The sequence below is a fragment of the Benincasa hispida genome, chromosome 4, assembly GCF_009727055.1.
Source record: "Benincasa hispida cultivar B227 chromosome 4, ASM972705v1, whole genome shotgun sequence".
Taxonomy (NCBI): domain Eukaryota; kingdom Viridiplantae; phylum Streptophyta; class Magnoliopsida; order Cucurbitales; family Cucurbitaceae; genus Benincasa; species Benincasa hispida.
Genome location: NC_052352.1, coordinates 6071705 through 6083565, shown reverse-complemented (window position 1 = coordinate 6083565; position 11861 = coordinate 6071705). Strand labels below are relative to the sequence as shown.

The following is an 11861-nucleotide window of genomic DNA, read 5'->3' as shown; positions in this document are numbered from 1 at the left end:
AAACACTTGAGTTTATGTATAGAAATTTTCTCGGATGGGACAGAAGCAGAGATTCTGCACGAAAAATTTACAGAAATCGGGTTTCATGAGAATTTTTTTCCCATTTGATTTTTTTTTATTAAATCAATTAACTTACTATGAAAAAATATTAATTAAATAGTTAAAATTTTCGTAGTCTACCGCAGTCTATCACGGATAAATGTCTATTACAATCTACTGCAATCTATTACTGATAAACATTGACATTTTGCTATACTTAAAAATATAATTTTACCATTTAAAACAATTACATTACATATATATATATAAGATTAGTTCCAAATGACAATTTGAATTTAAAGAGAAATAATTCAAATTTTATAGTAGAAGAAAATAATTATCTATAAAATTATTCATGTATAATCTAAATTCTAAATTCAATGTTGAATTCAAACATATTCAATTTTTACACTAATTCAAACATATTTATTGTCTTAACCATTAAACAATAAAATTTGAAATTTAAATATAAAATTTATATAATAATAATAATAATAAAATATAACATTGATTTAAAAATTATAATAAATTAGAAAAATGCTAACAGGGGCAGCGTCAAGATAGGGATGGAAAATGCATCCTCTGGAGTTATCCATTCTTTCTCCCATTTTCTGCCGTGAAAATGTACATATTTATTTATGTACATGCAAGAAAAGCATTATAGTAGATTAAGAAATAAATCTATTTATAATACAAAATTTAGAAAGTTCAAGAGGCAAAAATAGAATAAGTATGAAAGTTCAAGAATTTTTTTAATATATTATTATTATTTTAAGATAAATAGAGATGACGGAATAGTCACTTAAAAGTGCTTTTTAAATAAATAACCTTTTCAACAAACATTGGGAAGAATTGGGGTCCTTTTTTAAATATAAAAATATATTTAAAAATATTTACATTTTATAGCAAAAAAAATTTCAAAAGTATAAGAATTTTTTTTGCTATAAAATATAAATATTTTTTAGATTTTTCTATTTAAGGTTATTTGATTACATAATTTAATGTTTGATGAATTTATATAATTATAATGTATTAATTAATAAAACAATCCAAACCAATTCGAAAAAATAAATATAATATTTTGTGATTAAAAATAATGAATTATAATTAATCAATGATAAACTAATTATAACTATTATAAACTAATCTCATAAAATATTATTCATGATGATAATTAATCAATTACATACATAATTTATTAATGAATTAATAGTAATAGTGTATTGCTTCAAGATTTATTAGAATAATTAATTAATTTATGAACTTGGAGTATTTAAATTCAAAATATTATAATTTAAAAATTAATATAATTTTCTAAATTACAAATTTAATATTCATATATTAATTAATTTTAATAATATAAAATAAAATAATAAATTGATGTATTAAAAGAAAAAGAGAATAAGCATGAAGAAAACTCATACTTTTGGATAGTCATCATCATCCATGGATGTAAGGAATGCATAGGAATAGAGGTTATTGCTATGCTTAAAGCTTCAAAACTTACACCAAACAAAGAAACGTGTATTCTTTACTCATTCTCACTCTTATTCTTATCCTAATTCATTCCATCTAAACACCCTATCTAAAATAATTCAAGGTGATTGACAAAAATCTCCAAAATATGTAATAAGGAAAAAAATCAACGTAATGCAACCAAACACATATATGCTACTTTCTTTAAAAAAAAAAAAATTTAAAAATTTAAAAAAATGAGTTCAAATATTTCAATATTTACCAACATTAATAAATAAAATTATTATTTAAACTATTTTATAACTGAATAAAAATCTTTCTAAAAAAACTGAATAAAAATCCTTTTAGCTTAATTAAATATTTTAATATTTACTTACATTGATAAATGCGTAATTTTCTTAAATGGAAAAAATGTTAAAAATATGTTTAAATATAGCAAAATGTCTATCAATATTTTATAACAATTTGTTATATTAATAAATAAATTGACTCATTTTTCAATATTTGAAAACAATCTAAATAAAATTCATGCATTTGTTAAAAAATCTGCGCAAAGGACTTATTAAAGTAGGGATGAGGAATGAAGAAAGTAAGTATTATTAAGAGATTGGGTCAAACTTTGATAGGACGAACTAAACATGTTTAGGTGGGTATTTAGTTGGTAGGAAATTTAGAAAAAAATTGAAATTTGTTGTATGAGAATGTCAAAATAATACCCATTGGTTTATTCTTACCTAATACACATTTTTATATGCCTATGGACAAACAAGGATTTTGGAGGGGGACAAAAGTACAATTCATGTAATGGGGAATTTCATAGCTAAACCATGACTTCCTTTTCTCTTAATAGGTTACCAGGGCCAACCTCAACTTCATAGACTATTTTTAAAGCCTAATAAATGGAGGGAGGCAAAACATAGTAGTTCATAAGAAATAATAATAATGATGGTGGTGATGATGATAATAATAAGATATATATTCTCGATCTAGGTCAAAGATTTAAATCCAAACAATAAAGTAAAATAAAAAGAAAATAACTAAGAAGCTATTATGCAAGAAAATTGTAATAGGAACACTTTTAATACTATTTTGATTTCTATAATTTCGAACTTATTCAATTTTAGTTAAATTTAGTCATTATAAGTTAATTTTTAGCAAAATAGGTTAAATAATAATAATAAATTAGCAATAAGGACTCAAATTACTATTTACTAAAAATATAAAAACTAAAATTGTACATAGATTAAAATTGAACAAATTTAAAAATTCTGACACCAAATAACATATGAATATATTCAAAATTACAGATATTCGACATCTTCAAATTACGATATTTGTTTTCTAGAAATATTTTTGTAGATACTTGAGAATATTTTAATTATTGTGTGTGTTTATTTTATAAGTTTTTTACTCGTGAATGTTTCAAATTTACAAAATATTCCAAGAAAGTCTTTATGACCATTTATTAATTTATAATTAACTTGAACTTATATAACATATTTGTTTCTATCAATTTGAATTTCTTTTAAATTAATACAATTTACATTATTTTTTTAATGTTATTTTTCTCAACAAAATAATATATCATAATTTAAAATTTTTTATCAAATAAATATTAATTTAAATTTAAATTGGAATATCTTAGCTTAAAAATAATAAGAATTACGACATGACAAAAGAAAAATGATATATATGGTTGATAATAGTTATTTTAATTATATAATGGAAGATATATATATATAAGACAAAAATATAAAAGGGGAATGCCCCCAATTCAGGAATTTGGAAAATCCATATTTCAAAAGGACATCCAAACTTTCGATATGCCCTCCATGGAAATCTAAGATGTCCGAGAATCTCCAGATGCTAGAGCATCTTACAATACAATAAAACAAACACGATAATCTAGATGTCAACTCCATGGAAATCTAGGATGTTCACGAAACAAACGATCTCTTAGTTAATTTTTATAATGAAGTTTTAATGCTTAATGATATTTGAATAAATTAGAAACTACCTACTACATCTAGTTTTAAATGTTTGTTCATTCATGAAGATTCCACCAATCATTCTCGAAAGCTTAAAGACAAACAAACAAAAAAAAACCCTTAAAATATAATTCTTCTTTAAAATGAGAAAAAAAAATTCATAAATCAAGAGAGAATCGAAATCCAAAATTTAGAGGACAAATCCTACAAAACAGCACATTAATTCTGAAATCCTAAGCCTTCAAATACATCTAAATCCATGGTAATCCTTACTCTTTGGTTCATGGTATGTAGACCTCCCTAAAAAAAACGACCAAATAATAGAAGAAACTATGTTCTATGGTCAATCTCACATATCACCAAAGAAATTTACCTGGGACATATGACCAGCAGACGAGGATCTTGTCTCTCCATCTTTTACCCAGGGTTATTTACCAGCAGCCCCAGAAGACTCTGTACCACAAATCATTCTTTAATGCAACAAGATACACCTTAAGATTTCAAAATCCATAAAAAAATTCAGACTCAGATTCTGGAAGTAAATTTGGAGTTCTGAAAGTGAAAGTAATCCTGAGTGACCATTTTCAAGACTCTCTACCTTTACTGCACGGTTTGCACTCGAACTGATCGAATGGAGTTGGCAATGACAAGCTTTGCTTCGGGAAAATCCTATAAAAGGTATCTGTTTCAACATTTATAGCAAGGAAAACATCCACAAGGCCAGTTGTATATCATGAAAAACTTTTAAGAGCTACTACTACTACAGTACTACTAACACAGATCTTGATTTGGCTGGACTTATTCTTTCATCTGAAGGTTAGATCAAGTAAATATTGAAGGTAAGGCAGATCTTGATTTGATCGGACTTGCTCTTTGATTCTGAATGTTGGATCCAGTAAAAATATTGTAGGTACCATTCATTATTTTAGTATGAACTATGAAGGAAGGTAGATGGCAACACGTCAGGATCCGTTCCTAACCTCATGGACTATACTGATGGGACAGAGACACGGTGCCCCGATCCGGCCTTCTGAGGTTGAAATAATGTCATTCGTCGGCTGTTAAATCTAAAAAGGTAGACAACCTTTAAGTGGATGGTGACATGACTCTGGAAAAATGTTGAACGTTAGCAGTAAGTGTGAGGCAGATTCACGTACCTCTATGGGTGTCTTTTAGTCTAAGGAGAAAGGTTAGGACGGAGCCCTACGTCGTTTCCATTTATGGAACAAACCATAACCACGCATAAATACATAAAAAACTACAATTGTATATGATCAATTGTGTTTAAGAAAACCAGAAAAAAGGTAAAAGAAGAAGTCGTCTTAGTTATCAGCTAACTTTCCATTCTTTCTTCCCCAAGAACAAATCTTAGAAACAATCAAGGAAATTAAGTTTAAAGATAAATTCGTTAAACAATATTTTTAGTTCATGGAAATGACAATTTCGTCCATAAACTTTAATTTGTAATAATAGTCTCTATATTTTTAATTGTGTAAGAGAACTTTACTGTATAATAATTTAGTCTTTGTATTTTAAAATTTATTACAACTTGGCCCATCATGAAAATATTATTAAGTTTCAACGAGATTTCTTACATACGTAAATTGATAAATTTATTAAGGACTAAAAGTGTTTATGAAAAAACATAGATTAAGTCGACACTTAATTTTGATAGAATTTTTTATAATAAGGATGAAATTGAGACCAATTTTAAAATACAATACTGAATTGTTACACACCAAAGTTCATGAACTAAATTATTACGAATTTCAAAATAAAGTGACTAAAATATTATTACATGAAAGTTTAGGAGACATTGTCTTTAACCTATAAATTTTTTTCCCCCAAAATTTGAAAACAAGTTCCAAACTTCATTACGAAGCAAGCTCTATATTTTCTATAATTAGAAACATAGAACGAGTTTAAACATGTATATGTGCGGAAATGCCACGCAAGACACCTTTTAAAAATAAGTAATGCCAAGCTAGGCTGTTTCACAGAAGAACAATATAAACTACAGAAGTCCTCAAAGAAAATTGATTAAACCATTAAACAAAACTGACCCGGACATCCAAAGCTATCAGGATGTGGGTTTTGGTCTATGATGCCGCTCCTTCCGGTACCGAGATTGATTAGGATCAAATCCACCTTCATCGGAGCCATATACAGCCCATGATGGTGTTGGAGCCATGTAGTCCTTGCTATCAAAAGGTTTTCCAGAGGCCACCTGAAATTTTTTAAAAGGATAAAATTTAACGGAAGGAGCTTAAACATCTTATAGCTTTCAGGTAAATTAGTTGTCATCAATACAAACCAGGTCATGGAATTTCTCATAATCTATCCAAGTGAACCACTGGCCATCGACCCTAAATTTGTCAGTTTTAGCCAAAAGAACGCAACATGAGTGCACATGTTCACAAGCAACTTCATACTCCCCTTGACTTTTTGCAGCTAAAGCCTCAGAAAAAGACTTGACGTCAGAATGCCACGGAACGTTCTCCATTGTCAGCTTTGAAGTATTAGATCTACAGAACATTAGACTAGTTAAGCTCCCACAATTTTCAAATCAATATCCTCCCCACCTAATGCAAAATAAATAAAAATAAACTCACGATCCACAATATGTGACGCCTTTGATTTCTACAAAATCAGGTCTACCAATGCTAAAGAGATTTGAATAGGCATCAATATCTTCTGTGTTCCACCCTTTTACCAACGTCAATCGATAAACTGTTCGCTGTTGCTTGTCATTTAGAGCTTTCAAGGAATCCTGCAACATTATGGAAGCACATAAATCAGTAATTTAAAGAATATTTCCTTCCGTCCATAGAATTTGAGGCAGAAAGATTAAGTGTGATAATCAAAGAACTTAAGTTCTGGTGTGATAACAAATTGACAATCAACATATGATCCTTATCCAGGCTTTTTTGACAATGTACTCCAGAAAGTAGAATGTCTTTCAGGATTTTTGTAAAGATACTGCAAATCTTTCACATTTCTACATGAAAAAGAAGATTACCAAACTACTAAGCAGGTCACGGCAACAAAGCAACAAGATATAAAGCTGAAGAACCTTTTTAGCTGTCAGCAAAAAAGATACAGCAATGATGTGATGAAGTCATGTGCATCGCATCTTTTGTAGCTTTTCTAAATAGAAAAATACTTAGGTGTCTGCTGGGGAGCACCTATCTCCATGCATCGCATTAAATTGTCCAATTATCTATATTTTTTTAAAATATTTTAACTATTTTTCTTTTTTATGTGAGTGATGAGAGGGGATGCATAAAGATGGGTGCATCCCGTATTATCCTTCTAAATATTATGTTTAACATTATGACTTATGATAAAATTTTATTGATATATCAATGATTTAATAAGTTGCATAAAAGAATCAACACTCAGCTTATGATGTGCCCTTTAAAATAATACTAACGATGTAATTAACTTCTAACAAGGTTGGGTTCTTTGGCAGACCAGCTGGCTCTTTCTGTTGTTTTGTAGGTTATCTAGTTGGAAAGGAATAAAAGAGTAATCCTAAGAGATAGCTCTTGAAGAGAAGTGTGGAATCCAGTGTTTAGTTAGGCTTCTCTTTAGGCTCTTAATACAAATTTATTTTGTCATTATTTTTTGTTTTGGGTTTAGGCTTCTCTTTGGGATCTTAATTCAAATTTATTTGGTAATTGTTCATTTTTTTAGGTTACAGGAAGGTTGACGTTCTTCCTTGTAAATGTTTTCGAGTATTAATTCTCATCCCCTCTCTTTTGATCGAGCCCTTATTTTCGTGAGTCATTTTTTGTTTGTTGTTCTTTCACACAGGTTGGTTTTATATCAATGATTTATACGCACGTGTGTGTGTATTTTTATTTAATTATATAAAAGCAATCAAATTCATCAAACACCACACAAGTCACAAATCATCCAGAGGCCCTGAAATTCTCTTCTCTTGCAATCCATCATTTTAATTGCTGATAAATAACCATAGGAAGAAGTTAATAGGATAATATGGTTATTAAACACAATATATGTAATTGGGGCTGAATACTGCCAGAGACTTTTCTGTGAAAACTTAGGGCACAAACACATCTAATAACCTGCTCCAATTAATGAAACTTTTATTGCCAAACTGAAAATTACTAAAACTACCTGCTCTTCGTCATAAAATGCTTCCTTAAAGATAGGAATACCTTTTTTCCCCTTTTTAGAAGAGTGGGGCACATTTGTTGCTTAATAATTTTACTTTGGCACGCAAACAAGATTGTAAGGTAGATGTATTTGACCATTGAGCACCCAGTGTGGGCAAGAAGTGATTGGCCAGATGAGGTTTTGAGGTAGGGAAAGTTTACTTTAAACTTATTTATTTTAACATCCTCCATAAGATTTACTTTTCTCATTAATTCCGATGAAACCTAGCTCAGGAACCAGACCAGGAAAGAGGTGAGGGTGTGAGGAAACTTACAATGAATCTCTCCCAGAAGTCTCCAAAAAGTGGTCTATCAATTGCCTTCAAGCTCTCCTTCGTCGCAGCATCTACACTTACATACAACTGCATGCATCATGGAAATCAGATAAGTAATCTAGTATCATGAGTATAAGCCTAATATTTGATGTTATTTAGAAAATTAAATTTGTAAAGCACGCAAACCTGGGTGACTGGCTTCAGCAATTTTATTTTATCCGGAAACTGAGCATTTGTTACCAAGAAAGTTGAAATCCGTCTTCGATGCAATTCATCAACAAGTGTATTAATCTCTGGGTACATAATAGGTTCACCAACAAGAGATAAGGCACAATGTCTTGGAGACAGGCCTTCGTCCAATTTCTCCTGCGTAACACCTGCAGGAAGACATCACTTATCAACAAGATGGCATGCATCAATGACTCACCTCATCACTAAAATCCCAACTACCAATGAATGAAAATATGCTTTTACACCTTTAACCATTCATGGGTTGCAAAACTAGATCTCACTTTTTAGCATTGTACATGAACTTTTGTTTTCTTAACATGAGTGGATCTGAATAACTAAAATTAGCTTTACACTTGTTTTGTGAAGGAACAAGCTTTGCACATCGGTAAGCAAGCGTTGGTCATTGCCTGTCAAATTTTGTTGACATGAACTTCTTTCCAAATAAAATAATATAAAAATAAATAAATAAAAAGATTTAGGTGAACATAAACTCATCAATGACATTTCATTGATTACTGCAAGATTGTTGCTAAAGGATGTATTTCCTTGGACAGACTCAATTGTTCCCGTGTTTTGCTGATTGTAGGATCTGAATTTTTGGTAAATCATCAATATTGTTAATGTTAAATGTTCTTTTAAGACTGTCATAGAAATGCATTGATTACTGCATGAGTTTTGTTGGTTCGTTGTTTCCTTGTCATATCATATCCTAGAATTTTTTTTTTCTAAAAAAAAAATGATGTGTCACCGTGTCCATATTTGTGTCATATCCTCATCCGTGCTTCTTAGATTATTACTCGAACCAGAGCTGTAAGGAAGGAGCACTAACCTGGAACACCTTTCATTTGCTTGATCATTTTTGTGTGTAAATCGATTGCAGAATTCACAATATCCAATGGATCATCCATCTCCCACTGCCAACTCTTTCCTACTGGATTTGTGTGATGCCTCCAGCAGAAAACACATTTGTTGGCACAAGCCAAACTGGGAGTTGCCTCCATGCATCTGTTCTCAAAATTGAAAAGTTACTGTGGGCAACAGCACTAATCAATAGATAGTTTTTACCAGTCTATTAAAAGAAGTTAAGAGCTTAGGAAAAGCCTTGTTGAGTGAAAGGAAAGTGAAGAGTCAACTTGAAATTTCCCAGGGGCCAGAGAAGTAAACTTAACAAGGATGAAGAAGAACTCATAATGCAAGTCAAACAAAAGGACCTCTGAGCACACATCTTGCACCAGCATAACAACAAAACAAGGATGTATGGAGACAAGAAAAGAAAATATGAAACTTTCTGCTGATATTGTTGAAATTTAAGATATCAGTCACGCGGGCAGAACAACAAACGATTCCAAAAATAAAATTAGACTCAGCTGGATGTAAAAATTGGCCGAGCATAGAATATCAAACCAAATAAAGATCTACAATGGATATTGTGAATCCTGCAGTGATTTGACGGTCACTGCCACTATATTCTTGTTTTCGCTATTCACCTAGCCAGTATCCAATCATATTCTATCATCCATCCTCCTCAATAACTGAAATTAATTATTTACCAAAGTAAAGTGGCATACATGTTAATCTATGGAATGGGGAGCTCTATGCCATTGCCACTTAATGCATTAAAACATCAAGAATTACAAGGACCATGAAAAGGAAATAAGACACACTACGGCCAAGCAAAATAGCATGTAAAGTGGGACATTACCGATGACTTTCTATGCCATAAAATGAATGTTTATAGCAACCTCCTCGTCCTCGAAGCTGAGACTTCGTCCATCTACAAATTTTCACTCCGCTATGTGAGCCAATAATTTTATATCCCTGCATAAGAAAAACCATTCAAAGAGCCAACCAAACAACACAAGAAAAAGAGGTGAGGCTCTAATCCAACCCAACTAGCCCTTTGCAAAGACAAATTATCAAGTCAGTCCAAATTTGTATTGATTCACATGACCCTCGGAAATTGCCTTTAAAAAACAGTTATTCAAACAATTTACCTGCTTTTCTAAGCTCGCTCTAATCACCGGCGTCACCATAACCTTTTTCCCATTCAATTTCCCATTAGTTTCGACTACATTCGTAGACTTTCTCGAAGGACCCTTCCCAGCAATATCCTCAAGATCAACAATGTCCTCCTCCCCAAGGTCGGCATCTTCTTCTTCATCCTCCTCAACACTTTCAGCATCACTGTCCCCACCAATCCCAGAATATAAATCCACACCATTTCCAACCGCATCAACCTTCAAAACTTTCAGCAGTTGCCGACTCCAATCATCAAAACACCTATCTATATCACCTCCATCAACGTCTCCTTTACCAACCGCTAAAATCTCCTTCGCACCCAATGCCTTCATCCGCTTAGAAAAATTCCTTGCAACCGCATTGAATGTCTCTCCATAAGCTCGACTACCAACACCAAACACAGCAAATTTACACTCAGAAAGCAACAACGAACCAACTCTAAAATCCTCCGCGCTTTCAGAAAGCCAATTAGCGAGAAACTTAGCATGAGGAGGAGGTCCTCCGTCTTCCCAAGTGGAGGCAACGAACAAAACTAAAGTCTCCTTAAAAAGATCTTCAGGCTCATAATCCTTGGGATCGACAAGATCAAAGACCAACTCATTGGAATTCAAAACGTTAAGCAGACGATGAGCTAGGGCTTTGGAGGTACCAGTTTGAGAAATAAAGAACAGTTTGGGTCTGCGAGAAGAAAGAGTAGGGTTTAAGGAGAGTTTAAGCTTTCTGAGACGGCGGGACTTGTAGAAACAATACAGAGTGGAAGCAGAGAGAAGAGCTAGAAGGGTGAGCTTTGCGGAGCGCGAAGAAAAGGACATGGCGAATTTAATTGATTTTCAGCTGCTGTTAGGTTAATTGATTGAGCGTAAACTGAAAGCGAAGATCCTTGGCATCATTTTTGTTGCGACCTACAGAGAAAATTGAAAATTGACGAAGAAGACGAAGAAGAACGTTGCCTTGCCGGAGCATTCAGGTCGGAGCGGCCGGCCCAATTCGAACCGAAGTGTGCAGAAGCCCAAGCCCAAATGTAAATCGGATGGCTGTCCTACATAGGCCCATTTTGAAGGAAAAAAATGGAGGAAATACTTTTTTGGTCCTAGATTTTGGTTTAATTTTCATTTAGCCCCTATGTTTAAAAATGTTAAGCTTTTAGTCCTTAAGCTTTGTGTTTGGTTTTAATTTAGTCTTTTAAGTATCAAACTGTTGTAATTTTACCATTAAGTTTTGAATTTTATTTTAATTTGGTTCGTATGTTTCAATACTTATACTTTTAATCTTGGTTTTTTTCCTAAATACTCATGTGTTAATGTATATTCATTAATTTAAAAAGAATTAGAATCGTAAAATTTCATTATTTTTTCATTAATATTGAAATTTATTTTAAATTCACGTAATAATTATTTTAAATTAATCAATAGACATTAACAACAAAATTGAAAGTGGGTATTTGATAAAAATTTGAGGTCAAAAGAATAAATCGGGAAACTTAAGAACCAAATTGAAACAAAACTCAAAAATTAATGATTAAAAGTGTAACATTTTAAATCTTATGAACTAAATTGAAATCACACTCAAATCTTAAGGGCTAAGTGCATATTTAGGAGTGGTTCTAAAATTGTTGAAATTGCTTTTCTCACGTAACGGATCACTCCAAAACA

The 11861-nt window shown here is 31.4% G+C and overlaps 1 protein-coding gene across 7 annotated transcripts in view; it reads right to left on the bottom strand.

Annotated features, from left to right (window-relative positions):
* Positions 1-11302, bottom strand: part of LOC120075547 (S-adenosyl-L-methionine-dependent tRNA 4-demethylwyosine synthase) — a 13226-nt gene extending 1924 nt beyond the window's left edge. The window contains exons 1-11 of one of the 7 annotated variants that reach the window (XR_005481352.1): positions 10185-11302; positions 9893-10008; positions 9020-9195; positions 8146-8336; positions 7960-8046; positions 6116-6273; positions 5818-6028; positions 5567-5730; positions 4280-4611; positions 4102-4172; positions 3877-3956 (exon numbers count right to left, since the gene is read on the bottom strand). Coding sequence is in view for 2 of the 7 variants with exons in the window: in XM_039029035.1 (XP_038884963.1) it covers positions 5584-5730; positions 5818-6028; positions 6116-6273; positions 7960-8046; positions 8146-8336; positions 9020-9195; positions 9893-10008; positions 10185-11021 (1923 nt within the window). In the remaining 5 variants the exon portion in view is untranslated. The other 6 variants (XR_005481355.1, XR_005481353.1, XR_005481354.1 and 3 more) reach the window with 6 other exon arrangements.
* Positions 11303-11861: the final 559 nt, after the last annotated feature.